Raw genomic sequence first — 21353 nt, 5'->3', positions numbered from 1 at the left:
AAGCACCGTCAAATAAGTGCACACAGTTACTCTTACAAACCCTATCTCTCACATGTGTTTGGTTAAGCCCTCGACGGGGCTTAATTGCCGTCTTGTTGTAGATTCTTTTTAGCTCGGTGCTGATTGATTGGGGATCAGAGCCCTAATATGGCTCATAAGGGATAGGCCCTTTGACATGGTCTGGTCCCTGGGCGCCACTACTATTTGAAACGAGAGATCCAACCAGAACCCACCCCCACCCCACTCCACCAAGCTTGGATGCCTCTTACTTCATTTTATGAAACATCACACAGTCGGAGGCTGGTGTGTGTGAGCACTTACATGTGGTCCTGATGGATGTGCTACCTGCTTATAATATAATCACAAGTCAGACTCGGCATTAGGTTATAGATGTCTCTTAGTGTGGCGGTGTTGTACTCTTAGGCCCCACTTCCTGTTTCCCGTTTCCCAGAATCCCAGGTTTCTGTCTGACGGCGATCCTGTTGGCAGGTCTGCTCAAGGTCACGTCTGGTAAAGTCTGTGCTTTCAACTAAGTGTGTTCATGTATGTGTGTGTGGTTTGTTTGAACCATGGTTTCTCCCAACGGGTCACAAGCTTGAAATGGGGTATGCGGCGTTCCCCTGAACTCTGCCCCCTAGACACACACACACACAGTCACACGCACGCACACACGCTCACACGCGCAAACACACACACACACACACTCTTAAAAAAAACATATATGCACAGAAAGTGTTCTTTCTTTGCCCTTGGTGCTGGTAGGGTGTATAAGGGCAGGCGACAAAGTCTACCTTGAGCATTTCCAAGTATAAATAGAGGCTTTTGTTTGAGGGACTCAGATTCCACAGGTATGAGCCAGAAATTATTAATTTGTAGAGCTTTACTTGAACAATGCTGTTTGAAGTAATGTGCTGGACTTCTTTTGAATCTCCTTTTATCGCTTTAGCATTAAATTGATAAGTGAAAGGAAATGCAAAATGTATTCCTCATGAGAACTGTATTGGCCATCTGTTGTGGTTTACCAATGTTGTGGTTTAGAGCCTGCTAATTTAGCTTGCATTTCATCAGTAAAACTAGAGCAAAATAAAACTGCAACAAATTAACCAAATGTTCCTATACAACACTGTGTAACCTTAAAAATTCTATTCATATGAAAAAAGAGTTTACTATTTCTTAGCTTTTGCCTTTTTTGGCATATGAAGGTGATCCTTTGTAAAGCACTACACTAAATTTACCATTTTGAATTTCATCAAGTTGTTTGGTGGCAAGGTAGCTTGGTGGCTAGCACATCCACCTGACAGTTCCTGGGTCATGTGTCCAAATCTAAGTTCGAGGCTTCTTGTGTGGCGCTTCTTTTCCCTGTGCTTGTTTGGATTTCTCTGTATAGGCTACACCGCTTTTATCCTACATTCCAAAAGGATCTGTAAGATTCGCTGTAAACCAAGCCGTCAGGTGTGAATACTTGTTTGTAGGCTTTACATGGTCAGAGAGTGGATTTATGAGCCCTGGTAATTCTGTATCATGACAGTTAATATTGTATATTGGAATTAATTGCTAAAAAAGTTACAACATTTTGGTTTCATAAAATGCATTGCACAGTGTAACTGACGGGATCATATATGTTTGTGTAGTTTACTGGATGTCAAATAACAACTTCCTTGCATTGTTCATCTAGTCATTGCTTATAAAAATTAAGATTTGCTTTGTTTTGAATGACAGGTCCGCAGAATGACAACAAATTCCTGCCAAATTTAAAGGGACAAGGATATGATTAAGATGTGTGTACAATAATAATGACAGCGGTGTTACTTCTACACAACTACTGTAAATGTTTAGAATACATGAAAGTAAAATGTTCAAGCAATCTGCAACTATCGACATTTGAAGAGAGAATTGACCAATTCAAATAGGCTAATTAATCGATTCGGCCCTGATTTTCACACATCGAGCGTCAACAGTTAGCTCATTTCTGTTGATTGTTAAAACCCATCTGTCTATACTTTTTTCCTTACGCATATACTACCATACTTTTTAATGTCTTGTGCTTTAAAATTCACCTGTAACTATCATGGAGAAAACTGACTTTGATCAGAGTGTAAGTAAATTTTTAATAACCAGTAAAAAGCCGTTCTGACGTATTTCTCTATTTATCAACTGTTTGTTTTCTGTGCAAGCCTTCACAACAGATTGTGCCAGATTTTTTTTTTTTTTTTTAATGACTTGCACATTGCGTTTCCCTTCCCCTTCATAAATGTTTTAGCAACTGCTCATCACTCACATCAAAAAATATTTTAGGGTGCTTTTGTTCAGACGTGTGTGTTCTTGTCCTATAAGCACCGTCAGTAACCAGTCAGGCAAAACATGTGTACTCCTGTACACGGTGTCTGTTTTTGTACATGCAGATTAAGCTCTGTGATGGGAGCAGTAACTCCGTCATAAATCATGCCGAAAAACTTTTCTGTGTGATTTACATCAAGGAGTCAACCAGAGTGGAAAGTTGATACAATTCCAGCGACAAATGCTAAAATTATTGCGAGTTCAGTTTAAATTGTAAGCATGCCTGTTTACTTGTCGAGCAATAAACAGATCATGTATTGTTTTATCTTTTGAATGGATGACTGTTTTATTAAATTTATACGTAGAACAAGCTTACACAGCGAAAGATTTATCAACCTCTCTTTAGAATTTGGAATACCCATGATACTCAGCAACTTTTATCCTAGTAGGATCACATTAAAGTGCCTTCTCTGTCTTTTCCATAGATGGTTGTGAATTAGCAGCTCTACAAATATCGTATGGGCGTATGTACATGTAGAGGAAATCCTTGATTTACAACAGATTTTTGTTTCAGCAAAGATACTAACCTAAAATAACACATTCGTTCATGATTACGGGAAATATTCTTATGAAACATTTAGCTATTACACAGTCAACTGAGAATCACTTTAAAAAAAATCATTTTGTTCCTGGGGTTTGCTTGCACACATGAAGAGGTACAAAGAAGATCATATACACAAAACATCATAGGTTGTGACCACTGAAAACACGTGTCTACACGTGTGTACATCTGTCAAAACAGCAGAATCACACACTCACGTTGCTAATAAGATGACTGACACATTTTCTCCCCACCGGGATCTCTGATACAAAGCGGCCCTTCTGGGGGAAATGATATCATCAGATCAAGCTTGTTGAGAAATGACTTGACTGAGGTCAGGCCGTTCCCTGCATGCTGAATCAACGTGTACTACAGTGTGTGTTGTTATTGGAAGTCTTTAGCCACGGTGATGTCTTCCAAACCAAGTGGCCAAATTTATAACAAATTAAAAAAAAAAACAGATACTTGATAAAGGTGTCTAAGTAAATCTAACACAAATCCAGTGCTTACACTCTTTCCCTCAAGTCATTTATACACAGAGACATTGTGTTATGATTGTTGGAAATATAAATTATGGATTCTGTGAAACATACAGGAAGTGTACTTCACTGAAGCAGACATAGACAGCATCTATTTGGCAAGGCCAGGAAAAATTCACGCACCAGTTTTGCACTAAAAAAAACTAAAGTAGAATGTCTGTCATAGTTTTGTGGCAGCGTCTTTGGTCCGTGGATGATGAACGTGATAGGCATGCCTCAACTTCCTGTACCACCAAGATAAAAAAGCCATATTCCCACCCAGCTGTATAGTTTCGTTTGGTCAAAGACCTTTCAGTTTCCAACCATATTCTAGGTTTGGTTGCCATACAAACATAGAAATAACTTAGCATAATACCAGTGTGAGAGAAGATTGAAAAAGGGTACAGGGCTGCTTATTAACATAAACATCCATAAACAAGAAACAGGGTTTCTTGTAGTCATTTTGTATTCTTCTCATTCCATGCCTGTTCTCAGATTGAAAACATGAAGCACAACCAATTGTTAAGTGAACATTGACAATAGTCGTACTTTCTCATTATGAAGAACACAAAGTATGGTCTCATAAACTTGATGAGACCATTCTTGAGAACAGAGTGTACTTCCTAAGAATGCTAGTCTCATTGTAATTGGAACAGCAGTGTGTGTGAGTGAGTCCTCTTGTCAGCTATCAATAAAACGCTTCTTGGGATATATTCTCAACCAGGTCTTCACAATTATGTCACTCACCAACACATCCTTGGTTTAAGCGAGCAGACAAAAACAACATCCTGTGTGTTCTTAGTTTATGGATGTTTATACGTTAAATTTGACTTGCATATGAAGAGAACTATATCATGACGCACACAATTTACCACACCAAACAGCCAGTGGCTAGGCGAGGCTTGATGCTTTCAAATAACTATGGAGGCTGGCCTACCTTAGCAGCTAGGCTAACCCAGAAAGCTATGTTAGCACAACTCAGCAATTCCAAAGTTTAATTGGATACAGTACTTGCTTCCGTTATACCCACTCTGCAGCTGCAGTATGTCAACTGCTACAATTTGGAATCAGTGCATTTGTTTATAGATTTTCTGCCAATGATTTAAGTGCACGATATACAGAAACCATTGTAGGGGAGAGTTCGTTTTATGTGCAAACTCATCCAATGTTAAGTTTTCAATTTTTAATGAACTTGCTCAGTTTATAGTCCACTTTTGAAAAAACAAGAGCTAAGACCAATACACTATGTTACTACAAGTCATTACGCCCCTAAATTACTGCTGTCAAGATATAGAAAACAATTTCGAATAATTAATTAAGATCTGTGGATAATTTATCTCATCTCATTTCATTCTCACCTAAAACATCTGATAAAAACTTTGAGTTTTTTACTTTTTAATTTGAAAAATGTAACTTGCAATGTATTATTGTGGCAGATCAAAAGATTCATCCTGATTGGCCATTTATTTTCTTGACTGACTAACAGATGCAGTTGTAACCATTTACAGTCACTTCTGCTTTTCTTTTTCTCTTTGTTTTTTCTTTTTCTTTTTTATTTATTTATTTATTTATTTATTTTTTTTACGAGTAGCCCCAGCTGCTGGCTGCAGCCAATTACGACCGTGCTGTTTTTTTTGGTCAATCACCAAATAATTAGAAATTAGCAACAAAATGAAATTGTACTGTAAAGGAATACAATGACTTGAAGTAATCCACGAATCCAATTAAATTACAGTAATGCAGTGTTGTGTTTTGAAGCGAAAACGGGTACAATAAATGTGTTAATGTTATTGCAAGCCGGCGGGGAACAAAAGCGGTTAAAGGTAGTCATTGCTGAAGCCTCTTATGATACATCTGGCCTGTGAGTGAGCCCTTACATCAACCCAAGTATGTTAAGACATTTTCAATTGACACCTGAAATGAGCAATGGAACAGAACAGAGCTGTACTGTTTGGTGGAAAGATTGAGACAGAGTTTTCCAATGATAGATTTTATGGATGAATGAATTGAACTTTTCATCTAGCGCCCTGATCAAATCAAATTTCTAATTCCAAGTGACAGAACGGCCTGTCGATTAGTCTCCAAATAGTTGAAGAACTGGCCGTTCCTCTCCTAACTTCAGTTGCCTCTTGTTTCCTGCATCTGCCAGTGGACTCTAAATCTCTCGCTTCTTCGCTGACAGAAGCCTCTTTTATTGCATTCAGTAAGCAGCAGTAACACGAGGACCCTTTCTTTCTCTATTGTGTTTAACACAGTGCCTCAGTTGCCCTCGCTCGCTGTTCATTCCCAGTGCGGTCATGGGCCACTGGCAGCCACAGACCTCAGTCAACCTCAGTCTCTCGTGACCATTTTGGCTGCCTGTCAGTGAGAGATCATTATATGTTGCAACTATGTATGTATTCTGCATTTCATCAGAGTTAGGGGGTTGCGGGCTATCACTAATCGCACTCCCACCCACTTTTTTTATAATCTACAAATGTTGAATATCAGCCTTTTCCAATTGGCTGTAAATGACTTTATTTTTTAACACTTTTTTTTTTTAAACTGGAAATGATGCCCAACTTGTGAGATCAACTGTTTTTTGGAGGAAACTTTTTCCCTCATAGGCAGTGCAAAACTGCATATGTATGCAAAAAAAGTCTCTATGGAAAAAAGCAACATAAACATGGTTCTGGCGGAGCTTCAAGAAAGGTGTTTTTAGTCTGTCTATTTTTAGTTGACTGACCCGGCTTGGTCATCCTTTTTTTTTCCTGGGTTAGGCATCTGAGCCCATACAGAGAGTCAAATAACCTATTGTATAAATATACATACTGCAAGTACACATTAAATCATTAAAGACAAGTTTGATCCTTCCATAAGTCACATCCTGCATGTATCACAGGTAAGCTTTTAAGCTGTGATGAAATGTATGACTTCCACGGTGCCGTCTGGATCTGAAGCAAATCTCAGAAGTGTGTCTTTGAAGACGACGTCAGCACGCTGAGGTGCCCCCCCCCCCCCCCCCCCCCCCCAATCAGGATGTTGCAGCTATGACCTCACCCTGTTGGCAGCTCATCTCCTCTTCACTCAACACCAACCGCAACCAAACCCTGAAATCTTAAATGTCATCAAGGATCCACCCCTTTGCCTCAAATCCCATTTTTTAAGGTCACCCCATCCCCAATCCCCACAATCTCACCTCCACCCCCACCTAAAGTGTTGAGTTTTATGTTCCCCAACCCACAAACACGTGACTCAAACCCATCACTCCAAGTTGCTCTCCAAGACATTGCATCCCAGTTGCTCTTTGTTGCCTTTGATTGAAGAAGAATGACAGTATAGAAAAAAGCTACAGTAATTGCAAAACATTTTAAAGACAATGCACTTAACTATTGTAACTTGAGTGACAATCCCACACTCCAAAAAGATGAATGGCATGTGTATTGGACACTCTAAATTATCCTTAGGTGTGAATGGGTGCTTGAATGGTTATTCGTCCCTATGTGCCCTGCATTTGGCTTGCAACCATCTCAGGGTGCCAACCGCCTACTGCCCAAAGCCAGCTGAGATAGGCACCAGCGACCCTGGTGTGGCTAAGCAGCTATAGAATATGGATGGATAGTGTTGTATAGTTTTCAATTGATTAAATTGGGAATTTCTTCTTCTTTATATGTACATCTGCATTGAACACGTGCTTATTCAAGCGCCATCAATCGCAGAAGTTTTATATGTAATGATTTATTCTTTTCGATTCCATGTTTTCCTACATCCTTTTTTTGATTGCAGTTTTACAAAGCCTAATAAATGTGTCGTCAACCTGCGTGGTGTATTTCATAAATCAAGCACTGTGTCTGCACTTTCAGTGGCGCCACCCAGGTGTTCATATGGATGTGAGTCAGCGCGGTGCTGCAAGAAAAACATGGCTGCTAACAGAGGGCTTCCCTCAATAAATAATGAGGTTGGAAAAAAATGTTATTGAACAATGAATCAGTGTCCTCAATTTGGTATTTAAGGTTTTGTGGTGAGTCTAGTCTTTCTTTTTGTATTGATCTGGATCACAGATCGAGCATGAAGTTTTCCCTTTGCCCTTGGCACCGGCGTATGAAATGAAAGGCTTTCAATAACTATACTAACCACATACTGCATAACAGCTTATCGACAACTGCACTTGATACTCCTCGCTTGGGATGCAGTACAGGTTTTAACACATGCAAATACAATTAGATTTATGCACTGGGATCATTTTCAGACATGTATATATAGTATTATATGTGTATTTCTCTGACTCTTCACTTTCTCCTTCAATCTTCAATGGGAAGCATCCTTTAAAGTAGCAAAACAAACTTCTTTAAATTGTACACAGCTGTGAAATTTGCTTTCTTCTAAAACCCTTATTTTTTGCATACTGTCCCCACTTAAATGTTTAAGATCATCAAATAAATGTAAAAATTAAAAAAAACCTAAGTGAATATAAAATGCAGATTTTCAATGGTGATTTTATTTATCAAAGGAATACTAAACATATTTTTCATATTAAGTCATATTTGTTCACGACTTAGCAATGAGGAAGAGAGTGGCCAAAAATGGCATCTGACTCCAAGTTCCAAGGCGTAGGACATTTCTGACCAAAAGAACATGGATTCCCTTACTTATATCATTATATCTGGAGTGAATGGAACAGTAGCCTATTTCAGAAAAAAAATATCACAGCAACAGTCAAACACGGCGATGGTAATGTGATGGTCTGGGCCTACTTTGTTATTTCGGGGCCTCGGCTACTCGCTGTGATTGATGAAATCAGGAATTCTGCCATTATCATAATGATCATCTAGGCACCATTTATTAGATTTGGGAGGAAAGCCAATAGTGAATAGGTATTTTTGTGTCCTCAAAATATATCAATTCTTGACTTCAAATCAGCATTTTATGCTCAATTTGTTTGGTATTTACTACATATTGATTATTAAAGTGAGGAAAGTTGGGGCACGGCCAATTAATCGGCTGGCCAATCAAATTGGTCAATTATAACCGTTCAGATATCGCGAAAAATAATCGAATGGCTGATATCAACCGATAATTTGAACTTTTTTACCTTTACACTATGTACGCTATCCTATTACAGCAGATGTGTTCAATTTACAATGCTGACATTATTTGTTACGCATCAATCTATACCATAACCTTTTATGTTTAATTAATCATGATTCATGTTACACTATTTTTGGATTTTTTTAATACTCTGTGTGCCAAGTACTGAAAACCAGGATAACAACTTTCTTGAATATCTCAACTAAACATTCTTGTACAAAATAAGATTTGCTTTATTTCTAACGACTGGACCACAGAATATCCTTACTAGCAAATTTCCTGATATATATTTAAGTGTTAAGTATGATATACTCTCAACTAATGGTAACACAAACACATGGTAAGGAATAATGGCTTAAGCACTTTATTACTGAAATGCATTGAACCACTTTGGGAAATCAACATTTTGTTTTTGTTTTTTCCAAACAATATATTTAGAGATATAGCTAGCTATTTACGGGGAATAGGTATCAGGACAGTGAAAATCCACATATAACTGATGCCCATTGAAATGCAGATTTTTACTTGTTTTTTGTTATTCATTGTGACATTTTTCATTTATCAGCCTATTAATCTGAATTTTTTCACGACACTGGATGTAACTATTGTGTTGGCATAAGAAAAAATAATTTGATCCCTAAAAACATGCTACGTTTACCAACAAAGGCCGTATCATTACCAAGATGAGGCTTTCAATTGAAAAGCTCGGGGGGAATTGGAAGCAGACAGGGCAGCATGATTACCAATGTGGTTTGCACATCTGCCATATGATTCTGAGGTTCGTATTTGAATCCAGGCTCCAGCCTTCTTGAGTGGACTTTGCCTGCCCCCTAGGTTTTGCACATTCCAAAGATATTAGGTTAATTTGAAGATTTTAAATTGCCTATAGGTTTAAATTTGAGTGTTACTGCTTGTTTTTCGATGCATCCCATTGGTGACTGGTGCCCACCTCTTGCCCACTGTCAATTGGGAGAGGTTCCATTTCACTGTGACTCCAATGAAGGACGACCACTCTAATTGGATAGTTGGACAAACTGGAGAAGTATCAACCTTTGGACATATTTGCTTGGTTTGAAGCTGTTTGTCTTGGTTGCAGTTACATTTTCCTGGTCGGACGTGGACTGCACTGTGGTGAATGGTATGCTCGAACATATTATTTGCGCGTCTGTGGCAAAAAAAAAAAAAAAAAAAAAAAAAGTTACAGTGGCTGTATATCTATTATCTTTAATGGTGCACAATAAAACTGACCTCCTGTCTGCCTGGACATATCTCACTAAATACCATGTGTGACTTTTTCCATATTCCATTTCAACAGTAACAGTTCAACCAATCAAGACCCTAAAATATTTTTCTGCATGATTCCCCTTCCCACTATACCCTGTCAGTGATGATTTACACCTTTAAAACTTATTGCCAAAGGAAAATATCTGAAGATGTGCGTAGCTTGATGATTTAAGTGCTACCGCAGAATTCTAAATGCCGTGTAAAAAAAATTGTTACTACGTTGTCGTAGTCATAGTTTAGTGTGTTTTGCTTCTATGTGTATTAAACATCTATTTAAATGTATATGAATGTGGCGGACACATGGCAAGCGCTGACCTTGATCCCTCAGTCACTTAACACTCCTCGCAGAGAGGGAACCTCATGACCCCTTGCTCACTCGATGATGCCCTTATAACTTAGGGTGACGGTGTGTGCGCATATGTCAGTGTGTGCATTTCCTCACTTGCATCTAAGCATTTGGGGCAAATTTGTATCATTTGCACAAGACTTTAAAACGTTCTCAAACTCAATTGTTTGGACGAAGACAAAATAAAGGAAAATAATCCTCCAGGTGTGTGCACTGCTTCGATTATTTTAATAGTCCTTGTGCTTTTATTACCTATAATTCAGAGGTTTGTTCATTTTTGAAAGTCTGAAGTTTGATATTTAAAAAAATGCAATAAAACTGAACTTATTTTTGTGAAGGGAGATTTGTTGCCGAAGTGGAGAACAGGAATATGTTTAAATAGGTGTGGGTCCATGAGGTTGTTCTTCAGTCAGCCAATAGCTACAATATGTTTCTGTGTGGTGTGTGTGTGTGTGGGTTAAGGCCATACAAAACATGATCACGCACTATCCTCCTCATATATTGCCGGTCTTAAGGTCCCATATGGCACGACTTAGAGCACATGACACAGTGATCTCACACCGAACGAATATTCAGCATGTGGCTTTTTGTGTGGGGTGTCCTTGCACAGCTCCATTTATGAGCTGCAATTTCAGTTTCAAAGCAGCATGGTGTAGCGTTTCTAGGTCTCTTTCGGATAAAAACACAACATGGAGGAAGGTGATATTAAATGTGAAGTGAATATGAAGTAGACGTTGTACATTTGGTTGTGAAACCATCATCACGACTTCCCTCCCCCATCTCTCCTTGGTGCATGTGTTTCAGATTATGCCACATGGGGATATCGGAGTGCAATAAACTGTAAAAAGTCCAAAGACTCAAACATTAATTCGTCATGTAGTTTACACCCTGAAGCGAGACGCGTGCTTTAATGCTGGGACTCTTGATTTAAATGGAACTAATGCAGGAAGACAGAAATTTTGGTTTAGCATACGATTTGCTGGTATTGGTTATCATTCACAGGGGGCCCTCTAGTGGCTCAAATATGTAATGGACTATGGGCACAGGCGTGATAAGACTCTCGTGTCATTGTTGTAAAACTCAGCTTTAATTAAACTACAGATGTTCTTATATTCATTTGTTTTGCATTTTTTCAGGGAAGATTTTGATGAGGAGGGGTTCTGTCAGCCGTACAGGGGCATCGCCTGCGCCCGCTTCATCGGTAACCGCAGCATCTTTGTTGACTCGCTGCAGATGCAGGGCGAAATAGAGACCCAGATAACAGGTGAGAAGCATTCATCTGCTTCCTCAATAATAAACTTTAGCTACTTTACCTCTTAATTATTATGTAAAGTACCTTTTCTTACAAATAATCAGGGCAATGTCACTTCTGAATAGGGTTGCAAATTGTTGTGGTTTCTTTTTGTTTCTTTTTGTTTTGTTTTTTTTACAAAAAATTATCATATTTTCCTGGCTATGTTGCCCTTGCTACTGTTGTTAAACAATTTGTACTATTCAAAAGTTACAATATTCCATTGTTGTATTTTTTCCTATGGCAAAATTTTGGCTTTCAGCTTTTCCAATTGATCTCAAGTTATGACTGAGCATGCCCTTCGTGCCCTTTTTGGATCTTACAAGACGGTTCTCAAAATGCGATTTAAAAAAAAAAAGGGCAAATGCAAGTGCTCATTTTTGATCAAAAACACAAATACATGTTCATTCTAGTCAAACAAACTTGCTTTCTGTACAATTATAAGCATTACAGGCGATAACATTTAATGTTATTTAAAACAAAAAAAATTAGAGGCTTTTTCTCACAATGGACATTCATGGCAGTTCGGTAATACGGTATCTCTAATGCTTGCAGAGTTGACCCATCAAGCCACCTCTGAAAATATTTAGATAAAATAATGGCATTCATAAATTATGGTATCGTCTCATTTTGCTCTCTAAAATTCATTGTTACAGTTACTTGTAACACTATTCTATTGTATTCCTGTACATTCTTGTAAACTCTCAATTCAAATGGAAGAGTTTAATGAATTGCAAAGCCCAAAATTCCATGTAAAATTTCCAATAATGTGTAGTTCATATCAGACATAGTGTAACTTATTGCATCACATCTCATTGCTGCCCTATAAGCCAAAGCTTTTTCTTTAACAACCTACAGTTATATTAAAATAGTTCTAAATATTTTTATACTTATCCATAGACATATTATAATTTAGGGATTTAATATAATTTAACAGCATTTTGAATTATTTAAAATCTTTACTCATTTAACTGAAACAAGCTGTGGGCTAAAGTAATGCATATGTTGCCGATTCAACTAATGATATCACCCTTAATCTGGGTTGTGAGGACCAGTGTCAAAGCAGATTTACGATGCCGTGAATTTGTAAGAGGTGTGAAGTACAACGTTTAGCAGTCTTACATTTCAAAAGATATTGAGGTATTAAAAAAAAAAAATCACCTTATTTGAAAAACTTATGCTGGTGGTTTATAGGAAATAGCCACTTACCACGTTCACCTTTAATTGCCTGTCCCCCTCACAAAAAGCTGCTTTTGTGATGAATCCCACCACAAAGAACCATGTGTTTGCAATAAATGCACAGTCTATGAATCATGCTCTCACGCATTTAAAACTGCAGATTTTTATTGTCAGTTGATCACTTTGATCCATGAGTCGTGTGAACAGTCAACAACGTGAGTGCAGCATTTGTGTTTTATTAAACATGTATGGCCCATGTTATTGACTGTAAAATAAAGACAATCATAAATGAATAAATACATGCATACGTAGATAAATACACAGATACCGGTAATGCAAAAAGGGAAACTATGTTCCTGCTGTGTCTCTGTAACTGACTTTGCCCACTTTTCGTCGCCAGCGGCCTTCACCATGATCGGAACGTCCAACCATCTGTCCGATCGCTGCTCTCAATTTGCCATCCCGTCCCTGTGCCACTTTGCCTTCCCGACTTGTGACCGCAGCTCAGGGGCCGACAAACCTCGGGACCTGTGCAAGGATGAGTGTGAGATCCTGGAGAATGACTTGTGCAAAACTGAGTACATCATCGCCCGCTCGAACCCCATCATACTGAAAAGACTGAAGCTGCCGAACTGTGAGGACCTAGCGGCTTCAGACAGTCTTGAGGCAGCCAACTGTCTCAGGATCGGCATCCCTATGGCGGAGCCCATCAACAAAAGTAAGGCACCTCTGTTTCCATATTTTACAAAGTCTGCAGAATATAACAGCCAATGTAATACAATCAATTTTAACTGATACCTTCAAACGAGTGCTCATGTCAAAAACGGGTTTCTTGTCACAGCATCATAACTATTAATTTGGTGACCAGTGATCATATTTTAACCACAATAGAGGGTGAAATCTTAGAAAGACTTGACTAAAGACAATCAATCCTGAGATTTATTATCTTTATTAAAGCATAATTTTTCATGCCACTCCTTCCTAACTCATTGATATTGCGCACTGTAAACTAAAGAAATCAAACACTTCCATTCACAAAAGGACTGAACTTAATGCGATGTTGGATCAGCAGTAGCGCTATAACTAACAAGTTCTTTACCTATTGATTTTGTCAATTAACCAATGAATTGGTTAAAAAAAATATATGTATTGAAAATAGTGCTAGAGATAGTTAAGAACTGTAATGAATTGATCTAATTCATATATTTTTAATCCCACCAAAAGATTTCTGACAAATAATTGAGAGAAACTCTCCAGAACACATTTATATAAACCGTGTTATGGCAAAAGGTTGACAAAAATAATTGGCTTCAGTCATTTCATTTCTTTAACATTTTCGTTCTGCTTTATTTGTGACTAGTCCCAGGTGCCGGGTGCAACCTTAATTTTCCACCATCAGGAGGCGTAGAGCTGTTTTTTGTTAATTGCCAAATAAGTCTCAAATGCAGGTTTCTCAGGTTCAATTTGGGAAAAGCTTTGCTATGGCTCGCTATATTACCACCTTACTACCGTCTTTGTTACTTCGGCATTGTCAGTTTAAAGAAAGGGGTTTAACAAATGTCAAGTGTGCTTTCATCTCTCAGCTTCGTTTTTCCCATTTCCACTCTTTGTCAGATCACAAGTGTTACAACAGCAGCGGCTCAGAATACCGCGGCACCATCAGTATGACCAAGTCGGGCCGTCAGTGTCAACCGTGGAACTCCCAGTATCCCCATAGCCACAACTTCTTGGCTGTCCGCTACCCGGAGCTCAACGGGGGTCATTCGTACTGCCGCAACCCAGGAAACAAACACGAGGCCCCCTGGTGCTTCACCCTGGATGAAGGGGTCCGCATGGAACTCTGTGACATACCCATCTGTGGTGCGACATTGTTTACTTGCAAATTTTAGTCATGGTGGACAAGTAATAATTGAGTCTAAAGTTTACAATCAGCGCATGTGTGATTTTATTCCGTTCTCCCCTCTAATTTTCTGTGAAGACCATAAGGAGAAGTCTGGCGGAGGCAACATGGAGATCTTATACATTCTTGTTCCAAGCGTGGCCATTCCATTGGCCATTGCCTTGCTGTTTTTCTTCATTTGTGTGTGCCGCAACAACCAGAAGTCGGCCAGGCCGCCTGCCCCTCGCCAGCCCAAACCGGTCCGTGGGCAAAACGTCGAGATGTCCATGCTCACAACAGCATACAAGCCAAAGGTATGTCACATCCTAAAATGAACCTCTGTGCCCTTCTAGGTTTGCCTGAACTACAGTGAAAGTATGTTTCTCATCTGAGTCTTGTTCATTGTTGTTTTGACCTAATTCTTTTTGAATATACTGTAAATCTCAATATTATTTCGAATTGCAGTCTGGGAGAACAAGGTGTGGGCGTCGGAGGGGAGGAGAAACTAATAGTCTTGGACAGGTTCTGAGTGACGATTGCATGTAGAAATGCTGATAAAGAATTTAAATGCGAATGAATGGACAGTCCAGGAAGTTACTATAATTATGAGGGCTGTTCAAAGCAATTATTACATAGTGGTCACACACCAAATGACTAAATCCAGTTAGCTTTGCCTCCAGAGAGACTCAAAAAAACTCATGTTATTCCTTCCATGCAATTGTGATTTTTCAGAGAATTGTTGAAGAATAGCACATAAAAAAGTATAATTTTCAGAAGGGAAAATGTTTAAAAAAGTCATTGTATTGAAATGTTTCCTGATTTTTTTTTCCATCTATATTTAGATAGAAATGTAATCTTAGAGTTTTTGTATAAAGTTTGTCATGTAACCTGGAGCAGATTTTTCAAACTGATTTTTGTCATGTGCCACATTGTAGTGTGTACAATTGAGCTTTCATATTGGAAACTGCTGAATTTTGTAGCTATACATGCACACTTTTGATCACATATAACCACACATTCTATGATAAACACTTGTAGTCTCTTTCGGGCTAGCCTGTGGTGACTCTAAATGAAGTCTTGTGTTTGCCTTTTGAAGTCATGAGAGCAGACTGCAAGAGGGAGTCAAAACACAGCACCTCTAAGTGTGCGTTCAGTCCAATGGCCCGCTGACTTTTGCGTTTGTGTGTGTGCATGTGCATGTGGTGGAGATCTTCATATCGTCTCCATCAAAGCCCAGCAGGTCCTGGAATGTTTGACTGCTCTTCTTTTTGTTGCTCCCGCACTTCACCTGATGTTATAGCAAACTAGTACTCCAGCAGCACACGTTTAAGATTGTAGTTCTCTCAAGGCTGCACGTCTCTCTGTGTTTGACCACATCATGAGATGCACTGTCTGCCTTTGTTCGAAGCAGAATGCATAATAATCATGTCAATATCTATGCAGGCCGCCATGGAATATGGCAGAGGTGTCAGGCGTCATTAATATCTTTTTATTTACTTTTTGGCGGTGAGGTGAGGGAGACAGACTGAAGGTTGCTGACCCACTTGATGTGGTTGAATGACCTTTTGCCTGGTTCAAAGGGTTCAAAAGGAGCTTCTAACTGTGCAATGTATGAATGGAATTGTCATGTGGAAAGTAGAGGGTCCATCTGGGTAAATGTGATCTTCCATAACAGTTTGAAAAGATGATTCTCAACTTAATTTCAGATAGAGTCAGCCATTAAACTCCAAATGGTTAGCTACTTAGTTGATATGTTTGATTTTTAGAATAACAAACAATCTTTCAGTCATATTACAGTTTAGTGAACACAGTTTAGTTTAAGTCTCTTTTGTGTCATTTCTAGCTTAAAGCTACCCATTTAAAAAAAATGACAAAAACAAAATCAGTGTCAAAAAGTAAATATGTACTGAAGTGTAATTTATGAGCCTGAAACAAAAACAAGTTGAATAGATAGATGTTAACATCTCATAGCATATCTACAAACCAGCAAAGCGTTCCTTTTTGGCTTCTGTGTAAGATCACACAAGGGTCAATGCCTGTGACAAACCACTTAGATACACATACACAACACTTACACACAAAATGTGGCAGTGTAAGGAGGATCTGAGGCTTTGGGTGGGGTGAGAAGAAGGGGTGAAACAAACTTTTAACTAAAAACATGTGTCGCATAACATCACACACACACACACACACACACCCAGCCCGCCTTCAGAGCTCGTGCGGGGAGGTCAGGCATGTCATTGCGCGACTGGCGAGCGTCTCAGGTCTTTGTATCTGTCAATTTGAAATTGTTTGACATTCTTTCAATTGTTAAAAAAAAAAAAAAAATCCACTCGACATCTCGTGGTTGCATGCAAACTATAATGTTTAATTATCATCAAGTATATTTATCTGTCATGAACTTTGAACATTGGACATGTATTTGTTGAAGTAGTCTCCCCAAATATGATACCTAATGTACTTCATAGTTAAATATGAAATCTAAAGTCATTCATAGTTAAGCATATGTTAACGGTGTTAAATGCAATTTTATAAGATTACTCTGGCATATTTTTTTGCATGTATGCATTTGTGCAGTTCGCTATGTGCTGTGCAATAAAAGATATATACAGCCGAATGAAAATCCTCCTTGAGATGGTGATCTCGCTTTAAAAATATTTCCTTGTGCGATTGACATATAGGTATTTATTACATGTCCACTGTGCCTTTAAACCAAGAGTGCCATCTAGAGTAGCAAAGAAAATATAAATAGTAAATCATGAGGCTTCATGTTCCCATCGTGATTTTATATACTGTGAGTACTGTATATAAGTATCTTGGTTTCATATTTTCTTTCTATTCAAAGTATGACAAATATACTAGTGAAGCAGGCACTAGCAACAATGGAAATTTTCATTGTTTTCTACTGAAACCTTCACGGTATCATCATTATAAGTGCATCCAAATTACGCATATTTTCCTTTTGAATTTCAGCTGTTCAAACCTGGTTTGATTTAGGGAATCAACTCAACAATGCGTTAACATACTGGATTCATACTCATGAAAAACAATACGATAAATCATTTCTTTATCTTATTGTTTTTAATGAGTCGGGCATGTTGGCAATGTTAACTTACTTTATTACAATATTATTCATGAACCAGCAGAGCTATCTGTTAGCAGGACACGTATCTCTGTATTTTGCTTTTTCTTTTTTTTAAATTGTGCGTAGTTTCACATGAAAGCCCATTCATTGCCATTTCCATCTCTGGTCTTGTCGGAATGTATGCTGCAGATTGCACAAACCGCTACTCTCTATAATGCGGTCAACACAATATGATGAACCATTTTTTTTCCTCCCCTTTCAATCTTGGCAGAGGTCTCTATTTTGTTGAGTGCTTTTCCAGTTCTTTCATATATTGTGACATTCTATTGAATTGTACATTGTAATATTGCAGGCAGCTTGCCAGCATGAGATTCGAGGCAACAGCAGTAGCCACCTACAATGACGAGAAAGCGCACACACCCGACAGGGAATAATGATCTCATTGCTTTTCTCGGTTTATCTCTTCCTCACTCTTTTCTCCACAATGTTGTTCCACTGCAGAGTAAGGCCAAAGAGCTTCCCCTGTCGGCGGTGCGTTTTATGGAAGAGCTCGGAGAATGCACACTTGGGAAGATTTACAAGGGTCACCTGTATTTGCCGGGCATGGACCAAGCACAGTTGGTTGCGATCAAGACCTTAAAAGATGTCTCCAGTGTCCAGCAGTGGACTGACTTTCAGCAGGTAATGTATGTGTTGCAGGTGTCCGTTCTCTTGGTAGGCTACAGTTGAATATTGAAAAAAAAATCATCAATATTACTTGTAATATTAGCAGTTGTATGGATCAAACAGATGGACAATAGACATGAGTCAAAAACCCAGATCGTCAACTATGTTGACAAAAAATAAGCCAATTTCATCATTTTCGATTAAAAACAACAGCAACAAAAAAGAAATACAGACAGCACTCAATAATGTAATCAAAATCACATTTAAAGCTGCAATCACCAGGTACTGTTTTTTTGGAAGCATTAAAAATGTGGTTTGTTTTTAACAGTGACAAACCAGTATCTTACATTGTCGTGACGCCATACTTAGTCCAATGACACTTAATGATATTTTGGTTCACAGCACTAGCTTTTTGCTTCAAAATACTTTTGAAGCTTCGGTGATTACATTTTGTTGCACGTGTGCTGAGTTGATATGCCTCAATTATGTTATAAATCAACAACAAAATAATACTAAATTGGTTGTCTTGACAGAATAATCTGGTTTTACGTCTCGGCTGGCTCCGCTTTCTAGTAATTACTTCAATAAAGTTTCAAGTGATACAAGTCTTACATATGCCTTAAAAAAATTTCATAATCATATCCATATTGAGTTGCATATGACGCCTAGCCAGTCTGCAAACAATGTCTAACAATGAGCAAACTTACTACCCTTGACTAGAAATGAAGATTTACTTTCTTGCACTTCAAGTTCTTTTTGTCTCTTGTTTTTAAGTGCCGTTTGCTGACAAGCCAAGCAACAGAGTTGTGACTGACTAACAATGACGTGTAGTCATTGTAGTCAACCTGCAGCCAATATACATCATATTTAGGAGAACAATGATGAAATTGATGTGTATTTGCTTGAAATAATTTTATTGAACATTTGGTCCTTTTAAAAAGTAAAATATAAAATTGTCACTGGATCTATATTAAATATGGCTGGTCTAGAGTCCAGAAGACGAAGAATAAACTAAAGCAGTCATTTGGCCGGCCCACAAGGCTAGTAAAAAAATATGAAAAAAAATTACAAAATTGTTTTATCTACTGTATTGCTTTTTTTTAAAGTAAAAAATATGAGAAAATATCATTTGTACAACTTAGGAATACAATAATAGTCACAATTGTGCTTTTATAGCGCACATTTCAGAAAGAAAATGAGCTCCATCAACTTCAAGGTTGCATTTATAAATACAGTACATCACATTATAGAGCCTCAAGTAACTTTTAAAAATGGATATCTTACACACCAAAAATTTAAGAAATCCTTAAATATTTGCCTTAAAACCTTTACCAGAAATCTGTTATGTAGCAGTAAATCAAAACAAGTTTAAAATAAAATATCATTTGCTTGCTTGCTTGATTTAAATCTGAAGAATCTGAATGTATTTCATTTTGAGAAGAGCTCAAATTAAGTTTTAATATCTGCAAACAAGCAACTAGATGGCTTCTAAGGTCAGTTTATTTATATTCCAGTTGCAGTTTTCTACTCTGCTACTCTGCTTACCAGTAGTTGCTTCCTTGTGTTCGCGGAGCCACACACTGTGACAGACTCCACATTTGTGGGGATTTCTAAAAAGAAATGTGGCATTAACAGGCAGTCATGCATTTCGACATGCTGCTGCTTTGCCAGTGGAAAGCTCTGTCTTCCCACAAGCGCTCAAGCATATCCTGTTTTATTTCCACAGAACGGCTGTATATATTAAAAAAGGATTTTTCAGCAGATGTGTTTAAGGATGTTCACTGAAAATAGCTTAACACATAAACAGCAGTTCACCATTATCAGGATGTCGACATAAACGTCTCGCTTTGAGGAGTGAAAAAGTATTACCTTTCTAAATCTAAAACTAACGTGTAAAGAAAAGACCTCATTGTGTGTTATGATGTTTCTTCCCATATTTATTTCCCTCCCGTTATTTTTGTTGTTGCTGCAGGAGGCCGCCGTGCTGACAGAGCTGCAGCACCCAAACGTGCTGTGCCTGCTGGGTGTGGTGACACAAGAGCAGCCTGTCTGTTTGCTGTTTGAGTTTCTCCCTCAAGGCGACCTTCACGAGTTTCTCATCATGCGCTCGCCGCATTCTGACGTGGGCTGCAGCAGCGACGAGGATGGGACCGTGAAATCCAGCTTGGATCATGGCGACTTCCTGCATATAGCCGCACAGGCAAGAATGCAGTTTCCCTCCCTTTTTTTCCCCTTTACCGTATTATCATCATGATCGGGAACGAGTAGCACTTTCATATGCAAATACTCAAACACCAGCATGCAAGCCTTCAATGAACAAATAGTTTAAACTTCGATTCATGTGCCGTTTTGTCAATTCATGACAATCCGATTTCTAACCCTTTAATGGCCACTGTATCTGTGTGGCACAATAACTTTAGAACATTTTAAATTTAAGTGAGGTTTAACTCATTAAACCTTCCCTTGGACTTGGTGTACATATATATATTTTTTTTTTTTAAAGATAACTTTCTTAGTTTTTCAAAGGTGTGAATGTTTTCAGGTTTATTGGGGACTACTGAACATAATTACGAAACTTGTTGAAGAAAATATTAAAATGATATGAAGCAATAAATGTTTGTTATTATTTAGGTTTTTAAAAAAAGTTTTTGTTATTCTTTCTTAAATTTACATCTTTTTTTATTTTTTTTTCGTCACTCTAAAAACCAGAAAATGAAAGATTTTTTTATTTTTTGATGTGATTTCCTTAGCCTGCCCACTAAACTGGTAAAGCTCTGACTGCTCCTTTTTTCAAATGAGGGCTTTAGGTGAAATTGCAACTTAACAAAAATATGATTCTGTTTATTGTTTGGGGCGGCACGGTGGACGAGTGATTAGCACTGCCACTTGAGAGACCCGAGTTCAACTCCAGCTCGCTCCAGCCTTCCTGTGTGGAGTTTGCCTGTTTTCCCCCTGCCTGTGTGGGTTCTCTCAAGGCACTCCGGCTTCCTTCCATGCATGGCAGGTGTATTAGACACACTAAATCATCTTTAGGTGTGATTGGGTGAATGATTGTTTGTCTCTGTGCCCTGCGATTGGCTGGCCACCAATCCAGAATGTCCCCTGCCTACTTGCCCAAACCCAGCTAGGATTGGCACCAGCAAGCCTGAGACCCTCGTGA

The 21353-nt window shown here is 38.4% G+C and overlaps 1 protein-coding gene and 1 long non-coding RNA gene across 3 annotated transcripts in view; one reads left to right on the top strand and one right to left on the bottom strand.

Moving 5' to 3' along the window:
- Positions 1-21353, top strand: part of ror1 (receptor tyrosine kinase-like orphan receptor 1) — a 112729-nt gene that overhangs the window by 86050 nt on the left and 5326 nt on the right. For both annotated transcript variants that reach the window (XM_088425616.1, XM_088425615.1), the window contains 6 exons: positions 11230-11357; positions 12964-13281; positions 14178-14423; positions 14542-14756; positions 18029-18208; positions 20166-20393. In XM_088425616.1, the coding sequence (XP_088281742.1) occupies positions 11230-11357; positions 12964-13281; positions 14178-14423; positions 14542-14756; positions 18029-18208; positions 20166-20393 (1315 nt within the window). The remainder of the gene's footprint in view (positions 1-11229; positions 11358-12963; positions 13282-14177; positions 14424-14541; positions 14757-18028; positions 18209-20165; positions 20394-21353) is intronic.
- The window catches only part of LOC148417234 (uncharacterized), a 93571-nt gene continuing 85101 nt past the window's right edge, over positions 12884-21353 (bottom strand). Inside the window, exon 3 of the long non-coding RNA XR_015866985.1 lies at positions 12884-13091. This is a non-coding gene — a long non-coding RNA (uncharacterized LOC148417234). The remainder of the gene's footprint in view (positions 13092-21353) is intronic.

The sequence above is a fragment of the Hippichthys cyanospilos genome, chromosome 10 (genome assembly GCF_059441005.1).
Source record: "Hippichthys cyanospilos isolate Australia breed blue-spotted pipefish chromosome 10, RoL_Hcya_1.0, whole genome shotgun sequence".
Classification (NCBI taxonomy): Eukaryota; Metazoa; Chordata; class Actinopteri; order Syngnathiformes; family Syngnathidae; genus Hippichthys; species Hippichthys cyanospilos.
This window is presented reverse-complemented; position numbering and strand designations above follow the sequence as displayed.